The sequence below is a fragment of the Rhinolophus ferrumequinum genome, chromosome 16 (genome assembly GCF_004115265.2).
Source record: "Rhinolophus ferrumequinum isolate MPI-CBG mRhiFer1 chromosome 16, mRhiFer1_v1.p, whole genome shotgun sequence".
Lineage (NCBI taxonomy): Eukaryota > Metazoa > Chordata > Mammalia > Chiroptera > Rhinolophidae > Rhinolophus > Rhinolophus ferrumequinum.
The window spans coordinates 63,974,040-63,996,879 of NC_046299.1; the positions used below are offsets into that span (position 1 = coordinate 63,974,040).

At 50.0% G+C, this 22,840-nt stretch overlaps 1 protein-coding gene across 3 annotated transcripts in view; it reads right to left on the reverse strand.

Annotated features, from left to right (window-relative positions):
- DRGX (dorsal root ganglia homeobox) overlaps window positions 1-22,840 on the reverse strand; it is a 32,077-nt gene that overhangs the window by 2,188 nt on the left and 7,049 nt on the right. For all 3 annotated transcript variants that reach the window (XM_033130832.1, XM_033130831.1, XM_033130833.1), the window contains 3 exons: window positions 20,755-20,933; window positions 20,562-20,674; window positions 1-104 (listed from right to left, as the gene is read on the reverse strand). The exon at window positions 1-104 is cut by the window's left edge and continues 2,188 nt beyond it. In XM_033130832.1, coding sequence (XP_032986723.1) covers window positions 1-104; window positions 20,562-20,674; window positions 20,755-20,933 — 396 coding nt within the window. The remainder of the gene's footprint in view (window positions 105-20,561; window positions 20,675-20,754; window positions 20,934-22,840) is intronic.

A 22,840-nucleotide genomic window follows, 5' to 3' on the forward strand; every position in this document is an offset into this window, starting at 1 on the left:
GCGCAGGGCAGCCACGCTGGCCGTGCGGTTACTCTGACAGCCGTAGGTGGGGAGGAAGGAGAGCCCCATGGGGTCTGGGACACAGCAAGAGCACAGTGGGCCCCCTGGAAGGAGGGAAAACAACAGGCATCCATCACTGACTACATTCTGTCCCCCAGGACTTGGGGTGTGGGCAAAGCACTGATTGATATAGTACGGTTCTGGGCACTAAAGGGAGAAATGAAAAATGCTCAGGACCCCAAAGATGCACAACTCAAAAGACCCAGTTGATAGTTCAAGGGATTATCAGAGCATCAGAGAGGCCTGGCCAGTCCTGATTCCCTCACCAGTCAGCTGTGGGGCCTTAGGCCAATATCTTGGCTTCTCTGAGCCTTAACTTCTACTCATGTAAAATGGAATGACACCTACCTCACAGGATCAGTATGAGGATTAATAAAATAATCCCACAATCCCCAAACTGTGTGCCAAAGCGCCCTAAGAATTCACAGGGGCACTGCAGGTGGATTTTAAATATTTGAAGTCAAAGGAAACCCAGCCACATCTGTCAGATGCCATGCAAGCTGCTAGCTAGAGGCAGCTCACAGCTTTAACATGAGATCATGCTGCACCCTTTTCAAGGATGTCATATTTTTGTGAAGTTGAATTTTGCTGCATTTTGCAAGCACCACACAAAAATCCATGTGGAACATAAAATGAGGTTGGTGGCATCCAGAATGATTCTCAGGTCACAGAATCCATGCAGAGCCCATTGGACACACATCCCATTAGAAAGTCATGGTAGCTATTTACGAAGGAAAGAAAAATATTATTTTTCTTTTAATTTATAAATATTATTCTTCTAATGGCTACTAAGCTATTGGAGTATAAGTACTTACCGAGTTGTTTGGACCTAATCATTTAATGAACAGAACTATTGGGTATTTCTTATGGCCCAAGAGTCCTGAAAATTAAGTGAGACCCTCAGGGCACTGTGAACTGAGGTCTGAGAACCTCTGGAGGAGCAGTTTGGCAAGCACTAAGCTCAGGTCAGCTGTGTGGGATGGGGCTTCAGAACAATTGCCAGGCCCAGCCTGCCAGCCAGCCCTGCATAAGCCACTCCAGGAACAGCGCCAGGATGGCCCTCTGCCATGCTCGGTTTGAGGAACCTTCCTCTTCACAGATCATCTTCGGTCATGCATTTATTCAGTAACTATCCCGTGAGCACCTGAGACCTTGTCCTTGCACTGTTCTTGTCCCTAGTGACTAATCAGCAGGAATAAGGCAGCTGGACCCCAGCCTCATGGAGTGCGCTTCTAATTGGGAAGCACACCACAGACGTGCGTCCCTGATGCAAAGGTAGGAGGTGGTGAGTGCTATGGATACATGAATGGAGCGCGATACTTGGCAGAGGCCTGAGTGCGATGAGTCAGAGAGACAGCCCTGTGAATGTCCAGGAGAGCGTGACAGCTAGGGAGGACAGTGGTGCAATGGCACGGACGTGGGCATAGAAGTGGCCTGTTCAGGGAGCAGCAGAGCACTCAGGGTGACTAAGGACAGAGACTGCAGGCAAGGGGGTTGGCCGATGGGTCAGGGGCCACCAAGGCCAGGCTGCCCTGAAGCTGTGCAGGATGCAGTGGGAAGAAGCTTCAGTGGGTTTGAGGAGAGTGCCATGAGCTTATCTGCATCAGGAGGGTGGAGAGGCTACTGCAATAATGCAGTCCCAGCTGACAGTGGCGTGGCCCACGGTGGCCAGAGGGGAGGTGATGAGAGGTGGCCAGATTCTGGGTTTTTGCTGAAGGCTAGAGCTTGCCTTGATTACTCATGGACAGCAAGGAGTGTGACTGAAAGGGGTCACAGAGGATGCGTAGGTGTGGGCCTCAGTATCCAAAGGAATGGAAGTACCGTTTCCAAGATGAAGACAAACAGAACGAAAGTTTTCCTGGGGAGGGAGGATATGAGAGTCTGGCCATGTAATCCTGTGGTCCTGGTGGCCATCTGAGTTCAGAGTTGAGAAGTGATCAAAGCTTAGTGGTGCTAGCACCACCCCAGTCCTTGAGGGGTACCCAGGGGCTCCGAGGGCCCACACCGGTAGCTGGGGAGGCCGGAGATGCACAGACCTTGTACCCAGACGGGGCGGGTAGACTGAGCTGCCAACAGGAGAGAATTTGAGAGATTTTCTGAGCCCCTTGGATAGGTCAAATGGTAGGCCCCACATGTGGTCTCTGCAAGAGATGTGAGTCGAAGCAGCCTTCACCCACATCCAGCCAGCCTAGGCCAGCTCCGGAGCCAGATCCCCCAGGGGAATAGAGATGGTTCATCGTGACCCTGCCAAGGCCAGTTGGGATTCAGTGCCTGTCCCTAAGGCCGGAGACCTGGGAGGGGGTAGCAAAGCCAGTCCCTCCACGTAGGCTGTGCCTGCCCTTTGGCTCTTTCTGAAAGTACCCAGGATTTGGGAGAAACAGCATTGCAAACAGAGTGTTTTGGACCCAAATCCATATGTTGAATGCATCCAAATCCCTCCCTGTGGCTTTCAAGCACTTGTGATGGGGCGCTGTGGCCCTCTCCTCCTCCTCCTCCTCCTTGTGTGCCCGCCAGGCCTCCCGGCAGAGGCTGGCAGCACTGGCACAGCAGAGCCCTCCCGGGAGCTGTTGAACCAGAGCGAACGTGCATGTGTGCCACACGGCTGTCAGCACGGCCATCTCAGCTTCAGAACAGCTCTAGGAAGTAGGCTCTGTGGTGATCCCTGTAGCAGCTGAGGAGACTGAGGTAAAATAATTAGTGGTAGAGCTGGACCTCACACCAGGCAGAGGGTCTGCTCCTTAACCCCAGTGTCCCTCTGTCTCAGAAGAGGACACGTTCCTCCCACCTTGGCCTTTGCCTGGCGCTGCCTTTGAGTGAAGAGACCTTCCCTCCACCTTCTCACTCACACCTGTGTCTTTAGGACCCCACTTGCGCTCCGCCGCCTCAGGGACCCTCCGGGACGGCCCCATCCGGAGCAGGCGCCCTGGTTATGCTCCATTCCAGCGCTTGCTCCGTCTCCACAGCACCGGCTACAAAGGGTCGATGGATTGTTCGTGCTTTGCTGACTTGTTTATTGCCTGTGTCCCCCACAACATACCCCAAGACTGTAGACCCTCAGGGGGCAGGTACCATTCTGTCTCATTCACTACTCTGTCCCCAGTACCTAGCACAGGACCAGCAATAGGCCAAGCCCTTGGGAAGTGTTTGTGGGAGGAAGGAGGCCGACAGGGCACCAGGCCGTGGTGCCCACTGCAGGGGCAGCCTTCAGGCGGCAGCCTCAGAGAGGGCAGCCCTGGGTCATCTTACCTTCCTTTCCCGGGGACGGGCTGCCCTGGGCCAGAGCCAGGCTCCTTCCTTTCCCCTCAAGCACATTTGGGCATCTTTCTCTTCCTTTCCAAGCCTGTTTGGGTCACAGGAGGCTCACCTTTACCAGCACCCACTGTGGCCCCTCATCACCATTCTGGCCACACTGAAGGGTGGGCATCACTCAGCCCCTCTCTCCAGGGAAGCGAGGCTCCAGGATCAACTGCCCAAGTTCGCACAGTTTATTGGAGAGGTGGGAGCAGAACGTTATGGTGGCCTTTCCCTTCTCCAGCAGTGTAATAGGAGACTAAAAGGCAGCTATCACTTCCTGCCTCAATTTTCACAGAGGGACCGATACAGCAGGCAGCATATACGAAGATGAGTGCGAGACAAATCACAAAGGGAATTCTGAGAGTCCCATTCACAACCCCACGCCACCAGGGGGGCCCAAGCCTGGGGACATTTCCAGCCACAGCAGTAAACAGAGCTGCACTGGGTCACATCCTGAGTCCTGACTGTTCTCCGTTAGTGACTCCCACGCAGATACAGAACCACACTGACATCAGGCGTGGCTCCGCAGCTTGTTAGTCTTTGCTGGGCACTGCCTGTGCCGTGAGCCCTGGGAGTCGCCCCACAGAACAGGCTGCCCACCCTCCAAGTCTCCCACCCATAGCAAAGCAAACGTCTGAAGGGACCAAATGTGAAGAGCAGTGAACCCGCTCAGCAGGTTATCCTCTGTGTCTGCTTAGAATTTTTCTCGTTTTTCAATAATGAATGTGAACTTTTTAAACTCAGAAACATGCCTTTAATTTTAAATGAATGTTAAAAAGAGGAAAGACTGGGATTAGACCCCACCAGCACATTGGAGGATGGTCTGTGCGAGGCTGGGAGCCTGAACTGCTTAGGTGCTGAAGGTCCTAAGGGACCTTGACTTTGGCTATGAGCTGTCAGGGACCTGGAAAGGGCCACTGAGCATCCAGCCCCGGCAAGCTAGCCTGAAAGGGGTGGGCTCAACTCCTCTCAGGCTGGTTTTTTGTCCCCAGCAAGGCCTTGTTCCAATGTAAGCATCAAAGGGGGAGTCAAATGGTCTGTGACTCAGTGATGAATATGTCACCTGCAGGATGAAGATCTGCCCCTTGGGCAAGATAGGCCCTCCTTCCCTTGGATCCACAGCCTGTACCTGCTAGGTCCCCTACATTGAAAGCCACCAATCATGACACTCCTGGCCGGCAAACACAGATTCAGAGGCAAGAGAAATAAATGAACTCACAGGACTGAGGCTGCGGGAGACAGAAGAGCCTGTGCTCATCACCTAGCTCACCCCCACCTTGGACAGATGGGGAAACTAAGGACAGAGGAGCCCAATGGCTCTGGGAGACTGTGATTAAAAACTGGAAGGGCTACACCCACAATGGTGCATTATTCAGCCTTAAGAAAAGCGGGAGGGATCTTATCACAGGCTACAATGTGGCTGAACGTCAGAACATTAAGCTAAATGAACTATGCCAGTCAGACAAAGACAAATTCTGTATGATTCCACTTAAAGGAGGTGTGTAGAGCAGGCATACCCATAGAGGCAGAAAACAGAATGGTGGCTGCCAGGGCCTGGCAGAAAAGTGGCAGTGGGGCACTGTTGTCTAATGGGGACAGAGTTTCAGATTTAGAAGATGACCAAGTTCTGGAGACAGACGGCTATACGACAATGGAAATGCATTTTACACTTTGGAACCGGTTAAAATAGTAATCTACCTCATGTATTTTAACACAATTAAAACGAAAATAGAATACTTAATAAGAGAACTGAACCAAAAGAGAGGTCAGGTCAAGGTTATTGGGGAGATGAGGCCCCCACAGCTGTCCTTTACGGTCAGTCCAACGGGTGAGGCCCTTCGGAGTCCCGCGGTCCACACACACTCAGCCCAGCCACACACTGCCTCACCTCCATGGGCCGACACCCTCAACCCACCTCACCACTGTGTCTTTGGCTGAGGGAGCATTGCACAGTTTGTACACGTCCCTAGAGCCCAACCTCTGTCTCAAGACTCTGCACCATGCCCCATGGGGAGGCATCTCCACAGCAGGGTGGCAGACCCTGAGGGACGCACCCAGGCCAACAAACTCCGTTGGCATACAGCCCATTGCAGATGTCACCCTCTTTCCCTCTCTACACTCCAAGTTGAATAGCAAGCAGCTCAAGTGTCCATCACAGGGGCCGATGTTTACAGGTGAACTCCTAAACATCTCAACAGCTACACAGAGGAATGTTGAAAATGAAGCGGGGGAGTCACCTTCTCTTTGTCCTGCTCTTATCTGAATAAGAACACGGAAGATGTGCCAATCTAGAATACAGACACAGATAAGACGGAGAGGAGATCTGTACAACACACAAGATCTAAGGCGAACAAGGAGACAAATCGAATGTGATGCTATTTTCCAGGGAAAACTGTGAAGTCTGTGACCTATGCCCAGGCACCCAACTGTCCAGAGGGAGGTGTGGCTCAGCAGCAGAGCATTGGTCAATGTGACCTCACAGGCAGCTCACCGTGATGTCATAGAGCTGAGGGCTGCCTCAACAGAGGCAGAACCTATAGAAAAGAGAGGATAAAGCCTTCTCCCCTCTGTCACTATCAAGTCATCAGACCAGAAGCAGGGAGGAAAGAGGGAAGAAAATGGGGAGGGAAGACTGAGAAGTGAAAGAACCAGGGCTACTAGCTGAGTTGACTCCAAGGCACAGAGGGTAGAAGGTAACTGCCTCCGACTCTCTCTCCAGGTGTGGAGTGTGGAATAGAAGCAATGGGAGGATGTGAGAGAGAGAGAGGGACTTTCTTTTTTTAACCATCAACATGCTACGCATATGCTGTGGGCTGTCTCCAGCGTGCTACACTTCTGGTCATAATACCCTGAAGCCCCCTTGACAAGATACTGTAGAGAAACTTCATGCGCAATGTGGGCAACAGGACAAGTTTTTAAAACCCTTTCAACAAAAAAGGAGGAGTTTTAGAATGCAGTGTGGATTACAAATCTGAGCTTTCCTTTCAATTTTAACATATGTTTGCAGAATTTCAATGATTATAATCAAATTTAAATTGTCCAACAACCAATATTTCTTAACTCCTATAACCATTTTTAACAAAGAAAAAAAATGATTTCCACAAATGGGATCCTTATAAAACTAACTCTTGATTTGATGTCTCCATAATTTCATGGCATCAGTAACATTACCAGATTTCTCCATATACCTCCTGGCCAAATAATTGCATCAACCTGGACACTACTGAAAACCAGAAGTAACAAAATGAAGATTCGTCCTCTGTGATACTCAGGGCAGCAGATGAACAAACAGTTACCAAGTGAACACCCAGACCCAAAAGCACATGTACTTGGCCCGTGAAAAGCACACTCAAGGCCCCTCACCAAGTTCTTAAAGTTCTTCCAAGTGTACTTCTAACATAAGTCGCTTGATTTCCAAGACTGCCATAAACTAGCACTGTGGCTGCCAATAGCAGACATATTGGTGGGTAATACTGAGAAAAGAGACAAAAACTTATAAGACAGCCAAAAAACTCAAAATGTACAGTAACCTGGGCCATTTAGTACACGGCAAGCAAAGCAATACCCCTCAGGATGTCCTGAAGTCATCCCTGGTGACCACAGGAACTGTCACAAGAGATGATGTTTGAAAGGGCTTTGAAAAGCATACCACCTGCTACAGTTAGTGATGGGGTGATGCTGAATCTGCCATGAGAGAGGCTCAGCATTCCTTTTTTTATTACGTCAGGATGGTGACAAAGATACTTTAGAAAATGTCTACCCCAAGACCAAGTTGTTATTTTCAAAATCCTATAAAATGAGTGACAACACGACATCTCTGAGGCCTGAAAGCCAGGTGCAGCCCGCCGAGGCAGAGGGAAGAGGGCTTTGAAGTTTGGCTCCTGGCTCTGCCATTAAAAGTCATGGGGCTCCTGATCTTCCCAAGCTCGGCTTCCTCATCTGTGAGAGGAGGTAAAACGCCTGCCTTTGGGAGAAATTCTATGAAGCACCTAGTACTAAGCCCTGAAACAATTATTTCCATGACCCCATCCAAATTAAAGGGCAATTCTAAGTCACAATTCACAGCTTATTCCAACTACGGGTTCATTTCAATGACCAGCTGAAGAACTCAGCCTCTTCTGAGCATGAGCCCAGGGGACACCCAGGGTAAGCGGTGAGATCTGCCAAAGGACAGTGACTGTGCCGCGAGCATCCTCATCACACTGCCCCCCACCGGGCGTCACGCACAGCCCCACCTGCTTCCACAGCTGCATCGGTTCCTTGGTGATGCCTTTCCCATCCAACCAAAAAGTTGAATAATTTATTCTGCCTATAGAATTTTAGGGGGTAAGCTAAACAAACTGTAAAAGTCTCATCTTTTAACTACTAGATTTCCAGATTAGGGGCTCTAGTTTTTTTGTTTGCTTGTTTTTTGTTTCCCTTATTTTTTTATAATCAGTCAAAAAGCTATAATCATAAATGGACTAAAAATTAAATTCGCTACAGAGGAGTGGCACATAGCAATAAAAAACTATAAGTAACCTAATGGTCTAATGACAGGGAATTAGCTGAATAAATTATAGTTGCCTGTATAGAACATGCTGAAGCTATGACAAAATTACATTATAGGAGGATATTTAGTAATAAAATCTTAAGTTTAAAAAGCAGGTTAAGTAACTAAGTCAATATGATCCCATTTTGGTATGTGTATATATGTATACACACATAGTATATATGTGTATACGTATATGTACAGCCATGTGCCATATCCGTATGGGATTACAAGGGTATATATACATTTATAAATTTATTTAGATTTAGAAATATAAAATATTTATAAATTTGAAGCTTTTAATTATAATTTTTTAAATTTCCAAGTAAGTTATAAAATATATAAATTTATTGGAGATATATATTTATAAATGGGAAGAAAACAAATGATTGATTCTGGGTACTAGGTTATGAACGATCTTTACATTTTTCTTTATGTTCCATTGTATTTTCCATTCTTTCTCAACTGACCAGATATTACTCTCATAAAAATGACGTCCTTTTTGTGACTCGTGATCTCCCATCTCCTTTCATTCAGACGATAAGAATAGATGCTCTCCTCTAGAATGGTGTCCCACTGAAGTCGCTAAGGAATAAAGATGAGTCTCAGCACCCAGCTGAGACTCCATGACTGCTAATGGCCTCAGTCTACACTGGAGTTACTGACTGTGTCCCCATGGAAAATCCACCAGGAGCATTCAGTCCATCTCCCATTCTGTGGGGATCAAAGTCAGTGAGTCCCTTTGCATGGAATGCAGCCAACGCAGCAGCTGGCGAAGTCCCTAAAAAGCCGCAACTTCTTGATCTAGCCCTACCAATATGCCATCACCAAAGTCTCTGCAAGACCCAGCTGGCCACTAAACGCAGTCTGAAAATTGTTTTCTTTGGAGAACATACTACCTCCTGGATACTAAATTAAAACACACAATTACATTTCCATTAAGTTACAGCAAATTCTGCTGAATTGATCTAATCGGCCTACATTCCTATATGACATCATGCTTTAAAGGCTTGGCCCGAACATAAATACTTAATGTAATAAATACAGTCTGAAATATTTGATCTCCTTGGCAGTTTAATTGATCTACTACAGAGACTGACAGGAAAAATTAAGTTAGTTCTGTCTCATCTCTGTCGATGGCACATTTTCCTCATAAAGGCACGTGAGCTACAATTTTGGTTACAAGCAGAGCTCTCGCACACTGATTTCTTGTTGAATGTTCAGACGCAGTGTAACAGAATTGAACAAGGAGATGGGTAGGTGGGTTTATGAGACGTTTTACACAAATACTGCAGCTCATTTCTTTTTGCTTTATAGTAAAACAAACAAACATATTTTGAATCATAATTCCAGTTCCTTATAGTTCACATGGAGCGTTTGAGTGGGAATATTGGTATGGTTGACTGCAATATTTAAGCACAGATTTTTAGATGCTGTAGCTAAGTGTGCTCACCAAGTATCAAAAGCACAAGGTCAAATTCACATCTAGACATCTTCTATCACAGAACCCCTGAAGTACTTTGTCCTGTCTCTGATGGTTTTTATTGCCCTTTTCCCATGAGTTGTTTATTTTTGTACCTACCTCACCTCCCAAACTTGCTGTAAGTGCCCCTCACCTACCCTCACCCCCACACTCCTGATCACAGAACTAAAATGTCCCATTTTGATACAAAGTAAACACTTGAATATTTGGGGATGTGAGAAAGGTAGGGAGAGTCCAACCGAGTGGGCATATTTCAGTTCCTCAGAGTTGCCATACCCCAGGTTCTAAGCTTTCTCGATACCCCATGGAAAGGAAAACTGTGGTCATGATAAAATTACCCAATCTGATAAATGCCAAAATCCCCAGGTTATTCTGGTGGAATTAACGCTAAGTCCCATCCCGGTCTTTGTTCTGGCTATCACTGTACACCCACTGTCCCAACAACTCATTCGCTCAGCAAACTCTTCTTGACGGGCAGAATGGGCTCACCAAACTTTCCTTTTGCCGTGATAGTCTCAGGGCCAGCACCAGGCTCCCATCTCAGCTGGGATGTCTCTGAAGGGGCAAACAAATAATGACAGCACCCAGACCGAAGTACCCTGGCACAGCCAGAGGAACAGCAGGGACACGAGTCCTAGGCAGTCCTATGCCAATGAGCACGGCCCTCCCTCCTTCCAACGGCAGCCAAAACTCTGGACGGGCAGGCTGCTTTCCCCGCTGCCTCTGGGCACAAGCCAGAAACTTTCTGCTCAGCTCTCTGCCCTTCAGGGCTCCACGGATTAGCAGGAAGGGCAAACCCATCATCACCCATAAGAAATAGCTTCTGGAACCAGGTGAGTTGCAGTTTTTAAAGCCAGAGAACAACAGCTGGTGCCTGTAAAAGGAACAGAATCAATACAGGGTGTGGGGGCTGGAAGGTGGGACACCCGGGTCCCTGACTTGTCCTACCTGACAGACACACTGTATAACCTTGGGCAATCCTAGTCCCCTCTCCGGGCCTCAGCTTCCCTCACTGAATCCTGGAGAAGCAGTGGTAACATACTCATCATGGAGATTCCTTACAGCTCTTCAGTTTTTACCTCTGTCTCCCTGACATCAGCTAGGCCTGGTGCTGACGCAACCTCCTTCCTTGTAAACCCAAACCTAATCAGATCCCCAGTGACTATGATGAGCTACTATGATGAGCTACTATGCCTCATCACCGTAATCCTAACAACTGCCAGCACTGGGCACTTGGAGGTGCCAGGCACAGACACCTACCGACCTCAGGCACCACTGGGGATGGCCATCGTGGTCCTCATCTCACAGATGAGGCAACTGGGGTCTGCCCTGAGTTGACCCTGTAATGAGAGGGAGGCAGTTACGGGCTGTGGCTAGTCTGAGTCCAGAGCGTGGGCTCACCTCGAAGCCACACATTCTCCTCTCCCCGGACCATGGCTCCACCTCAGCTCATGCTTTGCCCTCTCCTCAGCATAGCAGCCCTGCCAGCCTCGAGCCTTTGCTCACGTTGTTCTCTCTGCCCAGAGTGCCTGCATCTACTGCACAATTCCTACACTTCGTCAAGCCCAACTCCAGCATTTCCTCTGGAAAGCCTTCCTCATCCCGACAGAGAAAGAGTCCCTGCCTCCTCTGGGCTTACCCTGCAGCATGCATCTTTGTTGGCCTCTGAGAGCAAAGGAGAGTGTCACATGAGATGGAATTATTTGTTGGCTTGTCCATCTCTCCAAGCCCATCCCAAGCCTGCAGGCCCCTTACGGTAGGCATGTGTCTAATTCATCACCAGATGCTCCATCCCTGGTTCAGAGTCTGGCAAAGTGGGGTTCTCAGTGGATGCTGAATGAAGAACAGGAGGAACCAGTGGTTTCTGGGGTCCAGCAGGTGGCCAGTCGGACAGGGACAGGGTCGTAGAATGGAGTCTCATAAGTGAGGCCCATCTCCCAGGCCCATGGCAGCACGACCCTCCTTCCTTCTTTTCCTAAAACTCCATGACCTCCTACTCTGCACCAGCCTCTGTGTAGGGGCAGAGGTGAGTGACTTGGAAGGATCTAGAAGTCAGTCAGATGTGGCCAGTGCCCTTAAAGTCAGGATTGGGAAGTAAGGTAGGTCAGACACAAGCACCCCAATTCATGTCAGGAAGCCAGAGTTTCCCTGATACTTTTGCCAGTTAGTCTCCAAAGAGAGCCTTCCAAGAATCACCCTGCCAGTGTTCGCACCCACATGCAATCCCCTCCACTTGAGTCTGGGCTGGCTCTGGGAGCAGCTTTCACTAATAGCATGTGGCAGAAGCAGCACTGCCTGTTCTGAGTGTAAGCCTTAAGAAGGCTCGGCATCTTCTCCTCTTACACTCTTAGGGCTCAACCTTCATCCAACCCATCCCCACAGGCTTTCCTTGGGGGGGGGGGGGAGAGAGAGAGAGGAAGAGAGAGCATTCTCAGCCTCCCAGCCTCCCTGCCAAGTCACCAGACATGGAAACGATTCCATCTTCTATGTAGGTACCAGCCCCAGCTGCCATCTGACCAACTGCATGAGACCCCAGGCAAAGCAGGGCCAGAGCTGCCCGGCTGAGCCCAGCCAGTCCTCAGATTGGGAGAGATACTAAAAGAGTGAGGCAGGTCTGCTGCTGCTTTTATTATACTAAGCTTTCAGGTAAAGGAAAACAATACCGAAACCTAGATAGAAATTTTAGGAAAAGAAAGTCACAAGCCAATCTCCTCACGATCATAGATGTGAAAACCCTAAGCAAAACATTAGCAAACCAAATTCAGCTATCTATAAAAAGGATAACTTGTCACATCTAATTTGGGTTTATTCCAGAAGTGCATGGTTGGTTTAACATTAAAAAATCAATGTAACTTACTGTATTAATATATTAAGAAAGAAAAATCATGTGATCGTCTCTCAGCAGCAGAAAGAGTATTTGATGAAATTCAACATCCATTCATATTCATGATTTTTTAAAATAATAATTAAAGTAAAGCTCTCAGAAAACTAGGGCAAGAAGAAAATATCTTTAGTTGATACTGGGTATCTCATAAAAGACAGCAAACATGATTGTGAAACCCTAAGAGTTTACTCATGAGCTCAAGAATAAGAAGGATCAGTCACAAAGACCACATATTATCTGATTCCATTCATATGAAATGTCCACAACGGCAATAGCAAAATGTCCAAAACCCACAGAGACAGAAAGATTAGTGGTTGCCTGGGGCAGGGGAGTTAGGAGAAATGAGGAGTGACGGCTAATAGGTATGAGGTGAAGAAAATGTTCTGAAGTTGATCTTAGTGATTGTTGTACAACTCATTAGATATACTAAAATCACTGAGTCGTACACTATAATGGATGAATTGTGTGTTATGTGAATTATATCTCAATAAAGCTAATATAAAAAATCGAATAAAGCTAAGATGGCTGTGAGCTCCACTTCCATTCAGTACTGTAGTAGAGCTTCTGGCCAGCAGTCAGACAAGACGCAACGATGTACAGTATAAAGGCTGAACAGCGAGAGGCAAACTGTCTTTAATTTGCAGATGATCTGCTCTTGTACATAGAATATTATCAAGAACCTACAACTAAACCTAATTATAGACACAAATCTTGCAAACACAATGCTGAGCCAAAGAGTCCAGACATGAAAAATACATACTGTATGATTCCAATTATGTATATATACACACATGTAAAGTTCAAAAAGTTAAGACTAAACAATAGTGTTTCAGAAATTCAGCTTAGGAAGTTGGCAAAGTTATATTACATAGAAGTCAGCAAAGGGTTCCATTTAGAGGAAGTAGAAAGGGGATCAGGGATTCAGGGGTTTCGGGATACAGGTAAAGTCCCAGAGGGTGGTGCCATACCAGTAGGTGCCTAAAATCATTCATTAACCTCTAGATATGTATTCTACAAAATTTTTTTAATGATCATTATATTTCACAATAAAACATTTTTTGTTCTTAAAAATTGTGTTTTTTAAAACAATCATAACAAGAAGGAAAAAGTAATTAAAGAGGAATGGGGGGACGGGATGCTTTCCGAGAGCACAGAGGAAGAAGAGGCTGTTTCCGGCTCTGAGGTTAGCCTTGGTGGGTAGATGTTCATTGGCCAATAAAGCCCTTCCAGGCCCTGAACCTGAGCACTTTACCCCGGCCCGGACGCCCAAGGGCCAAGGTGAAGCAGGGAGGCATGATCTTGGCTAACCAAGGGGCCTGGCTCTCAGGAAGGCCATGGCCGGGCCCATGCCAGCACTGGACACCCTGCCCCTCACCTGCCCTTGTCCTCACATGCTTCATGCAGACTCAGACGGCCAATCGCCAGCATCCGCGGAGCGCCCACTGTGTGCCAGCCCAACACAGGCGCCTCCCACAGCATTCCCCTCAGTCCTCACAGCCTCCAAGGCCTGGACTGACAAGGCTCAGCCGTGGAGATGCAGGTGCAGCCAGGATTCCAGCACAGCCTGTCTGCCTCTAGGCTCCTCCCTGCCAGGGCCTCACCTGGGACAGCAGGGGCCACCTGGCCTCCCCACGAGGGGGCTGGAGAGGGGAGGGGAAGAAGGGGTGGGACCTTATTCCCTTGCTCTGCTGCTGTTCTCTCACCTCAGGTCTGATTCAGGGAGCCACACCGGGCACAGGCCAGCCTTGCTCAGCAGGCTGCTTCCTCCTACCCTCTCTGTTTGGGACAAGTCAGCCCTGATGCCTCTGCCCAGCTGCAGAGAGGGGCTGCGACTCTGGCTGTGAGCATGGTCTGAGCTGCGGAAGCTCTCCCCTGGCAGCTGTAACTAGCTTCCACCTCACACCCGGCTCACTGAATCACAGGTCAGAGGCAGCCGGACTAAGTGCACCAGGGAGCAGGCCTCTGCGGACCGTGGCCCTCCCGCCCCCAACACAGTGCCCGGCCATCCTGTGGCCAGAACTTCCCCTGAACAAACCCAAGCACCTCCCTTGGCCCTTAATAACCTCCTCTGCATTAATGAATTGTGAACATAAGGCGGGCCATTAAGACAGCCCAGGAAAATTCTTTGTGTTGCTCAGGTTTTTTCTCTGGACACCCATTATTGTTATGCAAACCCTCCCTGCATGGGGTAGGGTCCTGCTGCCTTTTGATTTGAGAGTTTCCCTGGCACACCGGATAATGAAACACACTAACTGCATGCCTGGCCAGGATGGGTCGTCTCTGACCATCCCAGAATATAAAGCACTTCGCAGCCTGTGAAGCCCCAGGGAGCGAAGGGGTGCCTGACAGGGAATCCTACCAGGGGCAGGAAAGAAAACCCCATCACCGCCAAAAATTGGAACAATGAGGGTTATAAGGAAAAGCTGAACGTCAGCTGCAATAAAGTTCAGAGAAATGGGAGAAGCAGACATTTCATTGGGTCCTTTAAAGGTGAGTGGGACCCAGTGACTTGGAAATGAGAACGGAGGAACCTGGTTAACATAAATGATAGTGTTTATTGAGTACCTCCCAGGTGCCACACACTGTCCTAAGGGTCTCAGATGCTCTAACTCATATGCTCCTCGTTCAATCCTGTGAATCCAGTGCTATGATGGTCAGATCTCCATTTTATAGAAGAGGAAGCAGACGTACAGAGTTTCAATACTTTACTGAAGACCTACATGGCGGGCTGGAGAACGAAGAATGAGGATTCACAGGCAGGCCACCCAGAGCCCTTGCTTGAAGCCACTGTGCTAGTTGGCTGCTTGATAATTAAAGGATAATTAAAGGAGGAAAAGCCCACAAGTACTTGGTTTTCAATTACCTGGCTCTGTCCCCAGAGGGCAGATTCCTGGCCTGAGGTAGTCAGCTGCCCCACTTCCCGATAGGGACAGCCTAATGCCCCTCGGGGACCTGCCCGGCAGAGCCCGGAGGCCAATCTGCCACACCTCCACATGTGGACGCTCTGCTTGACCAGCCACCTCAGAAAGGCCACGGCCTCCTGCCCATCAAGGGTGCCACCCCCACCTCCTACCCTGCTCTGCTGCGTAAGCAGCCCTGCTGACCTTTCCAGACACATCCCTCCATGCACACGCCACCCCACCTGCCCCAACACTGAGACTGCTGAATGAGCAGCTCTGGGCTACATCCCAGACTCCTGACCAAGCTAGCGGACCTGGCAGCAGAACGCAACCCCCAGCACAGGGTGACAGTGCTGTGACTGAGGGCAACAGTCTGGAAGGTCTTTGCCCTCGCCCCCATCCACACCCACACCCAGCCTGAGGCCGAGCCGCCAAGCTGAGCTGTGGCAGTTCTAAGTTGGGTGGATTGTCCAAGTACATGGTATTCTACCTTATCTTGTTTTCTTCAGCTCTCCCACTGCTTCCAAAGCCCAGGCCCCTGTTCACAACAGGCATCTTCAAGCAGTCAAAATTAGTCTCTCTAATTTCCTAAGAAAACCATAACCTGGAGTTGCTTGCTGCTGACTTCTCGGTCTGTGTGCCAAAGCTCAGCAAAGAGGACTGCCCCCTTTCACATTGTCTGGGCCACTTGCCCCCATGATCCACAGACTGAAAAGGCAGAGTCTAGATGCACTGGCAAGTTCTGGGTTGTAGTTGTGGAGCAGCCAGGGCCCAGCCTGCGCATCCCACACAAGCAGCTCTGTGCTCTGGAGACCAGTGGTATGGGGCCCCTGGAGCTTGCATCAGTGCCCATGACCCAGTGCCCTTTTGCTCCCCCCAGTGCCACCTGCTCAGGAGCTGAGAACCAGTATTATAAGAGGACTCTTATTTTCAGAGCACATTCAAAGCCAAAAAATTTCCAAACAAGTGAATATTCATAAAACTATGTTAAAGGACCTAAAGACTTCAAGGGTCACTATTTAAAGGAACTCAGCAAACTGTGACTCACGACCCCCAAGCTACCCACAAACACTCCTGGAGGCTCTCACAGTATTTCCCAAGCAAAGACTTCACATCTGTCACAACAATGCCTAGAAACAAAAAACCAGGACCCCAACTTTAGTCCTTCAACTTGTAATTATACATAATGCTCCCCAGGCATTGAGTGTGGGACCACTAGCTGGGGTGCTCCATATGCCCCCTGGGAAAATTGATCCTGCCCTGGGAATGGGGGCTGTGCATTGTCCTCACACTCTCCAGGTGCTGGGGGAGCACAGCAGGCCGGCGTGGGCCCTCAGGTCCTGGGCTGGAGACGCAGGTTTGCAGTCTCAGGGGAGCAGCACCTGGACTGAGGTCTAGGGTGAGGCTAGAACCTTGGCAGCCTACCCAGGATACTCGCTGTCTTCCGTCCAGGGCCGTGTGGTCCCGCCAGGACCGCAAAGCCTGAGGAAGGAGAGACAAGCACTGGTTTGGATCTGGGAGCTGAAAATCACTTTGATTTCTTTCTTTTGGGTCATTTGCAAGTTGCTGCAGGCCTAGAGGAGTGAATGGGGATCTCCGACCCGGAAGGGGCTACGGCATCCAGCTCACACTGGTCCTGGTCTCCAATAGTCCTGGGTGAGTCTCACTGCTGTGGACTCACTGCTGCCCTCGCTTGCTGGGGAGAAGCAGGCTGGGGGTCCAAGGCCCCTACCAGTGGTGCTCATCCAGAGGAATGATTGTATACACGGTGTTGGGGAAAAGGGCACCTTAGGATCCTGTGGAAAGCAGGCTAGACCACAAAGGGGAGACCTCGCTGAATGAATGATGTGTGAGCAAGTGACTTCCCTTCCCTGAGCCTCAGTTTCTCATTTGCGCTTAGAAGCCCAAAAGGATGCCTTCTAGCACCATCTGAATGAGCTCCTCCCGGCTAGCTGAGGCAGTCTGCTAGGTGGCCAGCGGACCCTGGGAAACAGAGTTCAGGCCCGAGAGAAAGAAAGCTTGGTTCAGCCACAAGCTCGGCCAGCATCCGGTTGCCCAGCCACCTCTGAAGGTGCAGTTAATGTGAAGGAGGGTTGTTACAGCCCAGAGGTGCCTGGCACTGAGACAGAGCCTGGAAAATTGGGGGTGTTTCTCTCTTGGGCCCAAATTGAGCTATGTACTTAATTTCTATAGCTTGGGGAGGCCTGGGGGAGTAAGATGTGAGCTGCAAGAGTCAGAAAGCCGTCCTGGCCTCAACCCACTTAACAGTGTTCCATAAAACCACCAAGCATCGAACCCAGGGGTGTTTAGAACCGGACTTGCAGGTACACACTTCTCACCCCAGGTCCGAGGAAGAGGCCAGGTTCCCAAGCACATCCAGGGACGGCCAGGCTCACATGAACTGGAACGGGACTGAGCTGACGAGTGCACTCAGAGGCAGCCCAGAGACTCCCAGCTCGGAGTACCTCCCTGCCCGACGTGCCAGCAGAGGAGGTCAGGAAGTTTTAGGATGCAGAGATACCCCAACCAATACCAGCCATTATCTCAGAGCAACTCCAGCTCCACTTCCTAGCTGTGGAACTAGGGAGCCCTTCCAGTATAATCCTTATTGTGCTGTGAGAAGGAAATGGGACTACAACACGAGACCACCTGGCAGAGCACCGAAGAAGTTTTCAATAATGGCTCATTTCCTCTCCTTTTCCAAAGTGACTTACCTTACCAGAGACTAAAAAGGCAGCTGTTCAGAGAGGCCAGCTGGGAATGGACCACGGTGTTGAGGGGTCAGGATGGCCACAGGAGGGCTGGGGAAAGGCCCTAGGTGGAGTATGCAGGGAGAACACACAGCAGAGATGGGCGTGGGCAGAAGGAAAGCCGCTCACAAAAGAGCAGGCCCCGGGCTGGTCTGACCGAGGGTGTGCCGGTTTGGCCCCGAAGACTTGGAGGCAACATTTAAAAGATGTGAATATTTCTAATAAAAAGCCAGATTTCCAGTGCCTCATGAAAATTCAGTGGTTCTGGCAGTGGTGCGTACACATTCCCACTTGGCCACAGTCAGCTGGCTTGAGCAACAGTTGACCCTTGAGTGGTAAACGCCCCCCCAATGCACCTCATCCCACCTCTGCCCAGCCGAGATCTGAGGGTACCCCTTAGCATGTCCTCGCATAACTGTTCCTGACACTACAGCAATGTGCCTTTTCCCTGTGCCTCCCTCAAAAGTGAGAAAATGACAAATAGACCAAGAGGGCTGCGTGTTTCAAAAAAAGTGAGTAAGACCTCATCTGTTTGGGGGGAGTGAAGACAATGTCTCCTCATGCTCCCTTCATCACCACCTTCCTGGCTCTGGAAACATCCACCTGTGTCACCTGCCCCAGCACGCCGCATCCCCCTGACTGTAGCCGAGGACTTATCATGGGTTTTTGAGCACACTGTGATCTGTCACCTCTGCAGGTTCCTACACACTCCACCCCCATGGCAAGGGCAACATCAAAGGAAAGTGTGTTTCCAGGGAGGCAGGCAGGCACAAGACCCCTGGGGGGTCAGCGGCAGCCACGAAGGCTTAGGGAAGGGCCCAGGGAGTAGGAATGATGGAAGAGAGGAAGGCTGACAGATGTGCCAGCCCCTCCCCCCAGCCCCTGCCTCTATCCTGGGTCAGGTGTGGGAGACACAAGTCTCTGCCTTGTTTCCCTCTCACCACTGCCTGTGGCCTCTCAGCCAGACACTGTCCTGCTCGCTATCCCTCCATCCCAGCAGTGTGGCCCTCTCTGCCCTCCTTCAGCCACCCCAGGTGACCACCAGGGCTTCCACTTAGCTAGCCAGACACCCACACACACACAGGCCGCCACAGCAAAGAGATGCAGGAGTAGCCTCAAATTCCTGAGGCTGGAGTGGGGCAAGCGAAGGGCCTGTATAGAAGTTATGGCTCCTCTCAGGCTCTGAGCTGCCCCCACTGAAGCAGAGAAGGTTCAGCAGGCACAGGGCCGCTGCTCCATCCAGACGAGCTGCTTGGCTGATCACCAAGTCCCACCGGTGGTCTTCCAGAAGCCCCTTCCAGTCGGCTGACCTCACCTCTGTAGCACTATCAGGCCATTGTATCCTGTGGATATGTCCCAAGACTGCTCTGTGGGGGTTCCTAAGTGGCCCCCAGAATACCAAGGCCCTGCAGCTAGAGGACGGCTTGGAGGGTGTGGCGAGTGCTAAGCCTCATCCACCTGTGCCAGTCATCTGTGCACAGGGATTTACCCAGCTAGCTGGACCACCCAAAAGTGGCTCCGGGCTTTGGGGATCCACCTCCTACAGTGGAAAGTCCAAATCCAGGAACACATCATTGGGGGCCTTCAAGCTCTGGCCCCGTCAGGCACCTCCATCTATACTTGGACACTGCCATGAGCACCCAACACACCGTTCTCCAGACAAGCTGATTCTCCTCCCCGCTCCCGGCACTCTTTGCATGTGCTGTTCCTTATGCCTGGTATGTCTTTGTCTCCCTTCAGGAGACTCCCCAGGGAGGCCCGATCATGCCCTCTTTCATCCCCTCCAGACTAACACAGAACAAGCAGGGAACACCTGGGGCGGGGAAGGCTCTCCCACCGTTTATTAGTTTATTATCAGGGAAAAGCCCACAGCTGCACCTGCAGCCCCATCCGTGACAGGCAAGGCCCCAGGGAAACAATAGCACTGGCTCCCCCAGACCCTCTCCGGGGCCCAGTCCCACTCCTGGGGAGCACAGCACCTGACCCATCACAAGAGGAGTAGGTTTGGGGCCACAACTTGAGAGACACTGGATAGGCCCATTCATCCAGTGGAGGTGCCTCAGAAATCCCCAATGGACAGCCCACAAGATTTCCTCTCTCTGGGCCTGACAGAACGTCCCTACGAGTTACTATCCTTCAGACAATAACAGCCACTGAGAAGAGAGCAAATCTTAGAAAACCACAAATCCTAACATTCCGACCTCTGACATCAGGAGCTCCGGGGTAGGCAGGTGGGCAAGCAGCACAGAAGGAGAGGGGCCTCGTAAGCCTGATAAGCAGGGACGATGGCCCCTCACAGGCTTCACCCACAGGCTGCAGGTTAGCTCCTGAAACTGTCACCGATGGCAGGGAGCAATCTATGAACACGGAGCAGTCACTTTGAAATGACCACCTCTAGGACAAGCCCCCGTCAGGTGCAGTGGTGCTTATGACAGTTCCCTAAGGTCTCAGGACATGTGGAAATCAAACAAGATGGTATGTGTGGAAACAGATGCTGTTTGTGATCCTGGCTGTGACTGACAGAAGGCAAAAAGGAGTGACAACAGCCCAAGGTGCAAGGATGGGCCCAACCAAGAAAGCAGGATGGTCAGACAATCTCCAGGATCCCCTTGGAGACGGCACCCCACCAGCAAAACTCCGCCAGCAGAGCCAAACTCACCTTTCAGGGAAGCAACGTGTGACAGGGCCTGGGCGTATGTGGCCGTATTCAGGAGGGTCCCCGGCAAGCAGGAGGGAAAGAAAGGTCCTGTGGGAGCCACAGTTCGCCCCAGGCTGGCAGAGAAAGAAAATCACATGAGTTCCCAACCCTGTGGCCTGCCATCCCTTTAGGCGAGGGGTCCAGCCAGCCTCACCTCTGCTGAGCCTCCAGGGCCTCCTTCTTGCTCCGAGCCTGGTCCCCAGGGGATGGGGAATTGACATTCCTCACAGGTGGTGGCGTCACCTCTGCCATGGGCTCCTTGGCTCCTGGTTCCTGGTCAGAGGCCCCTCTCTCTGTTTTCCTCCATTTGGCCCTTCGGTTCTGGAACCAAACCTGAGTCCCCCATGGAAAAATACACCCAACAGAAGCAGAAAATAAGGCCCGAGGAGGGAACCAGAACCCAAGCCCAAATGCCTGGACCCCGCGCCCAGCACTCACAGCTTGCCTCCCTTGCAGCAGGCTGCAGAGACACAGCCCCACCTCGCCACAAGTTCAGACAAAGCAACGCTCTCTAAACTGTGCCTGCAGACCCTCAGACAGGCCAGACGATCCATGTACAATGCATGACAGGCATTTTTAAAAATGAGTGTTAAATCATAGAAAGTATCCAAATGCATAGTAAAGGTAAAAGTGTTGTTTTGTGGAAATTCTCAGTGTATGTGAATACATTTCATGTGAAATGTATTTCCTAAGGGAAGGTGGGGGGTGGGGTTTTATCATCAAGCAATTTATAAAATGCTGCCTGGGGTTTCCTCATCAAAAATACTCCTTCACTCTTCCAGCAGGCTTGGCCTGAGTACCTGAGTGTGTCTGGCCTCATACCTGTGATTTAACCTTGAAATTATCTCTTACAGATCATGACAAGTTCATGACCAACAGCCCAGTGTACCCATTAGAAACACTGACTCTGGAGTCAGTCCTGGTTTAGAATTCTGGACCTTGGTGGACCTGGTTTAGAGCTCACTGCAACCCTACGAGGTAGGCAGTCCCACTCTCTCCACTTTACAGATGAGAAAACTAAGCGCAGAGAGGTCAATTAACTTACCGAAGGTCATTTGGATGGTAAGTGGCAGATCCACAATCTGAAAGCCAGTGGCTTGGCTGGGGCCATGATCCAAACTGTTTGGGGGTAATAATAGTGGCCACCCCCAGCATTGTTAGGGAGATTCACACAGAGATGCATGAAAAACACTGAGCATTGGTCCTGGCGAACAGCAATCCATCACTTGGTAAACGTTAGCTAGCCTTATCATCTCTGTCATCCGCAGGTTAGAGGGCCGCTTATGATGCACCTGTGCTAAGTGCCTTCTTAGAGACTGATGGAGAATTCTATAGGCCTTGGAAACCGACACTGCATTTGTAGAAAGACAGACTCAGAGAAGCCTGGCAGCCTGGACCCAAGGTGTTCCCAAAGGTCAGTGAAATCCTGCTGCTCTTTACTCCATCCAGCAAAACCTCTCCTCCTGCCCACCATCCAAGGAGATAATTTCTGGCTTAAAAAGCAATTCTTGGCTCGATCTCCCTCCTATCCCCGGGGCATCCATCCTCTCCTCCTCCTGCCAGCAGACTGGCCCAGGAGAGCGCCTGGGTTCACAGGCTGAGCGCTCTGCCAGCCCATCCCACCTCCGAATTTTCATTCTCCTTTATCTGGGTTTCTTTCTCTCTTTTTTAATCTACTTGGCTTTTAATTGCACATATCAGCAACCATTGAATAATGATTTTATCTCTATTCTAAATTTAGGGCAGTTAAATGCAAAGCAAAATGCAGACACTTTCTTGCGTCTTAATTGAATGAAGGTCACAGCTATAACAACATTTAATTGAGCTATTTTTCATTATCATATTTTAATGACTTTGCACTGACAGTTCGCCTGCTTCTGAGGAAAGAGCATGATGGAGTCGTTTATTTCCCTATTTAGTTATTGTTTGACAACATCAGCTTCGATTAAGACCCTGCTTTATAGAACATTAATCATATTTGAATGAGCAAGCAGTGTAAATGTAAACACAGCTCCCTTCCCGCCACCGAAGCCCACGCCCCGCACGGGGGCTCACTAAACAAACGCTTCACAGCCATTGTCTGTTTGCACAATAGCCAACAACAACAATTCCCGGCTTTAATTGTCACCACCCCTATCTCACCCTTGCACCTTTCAGGGAGAAGTTATGATCTTCCACTTCTGAATGCTCAATAATTGTGTCATTTATCTCAATTTGCAGTTCAGTCTTTAGGCAGCTAT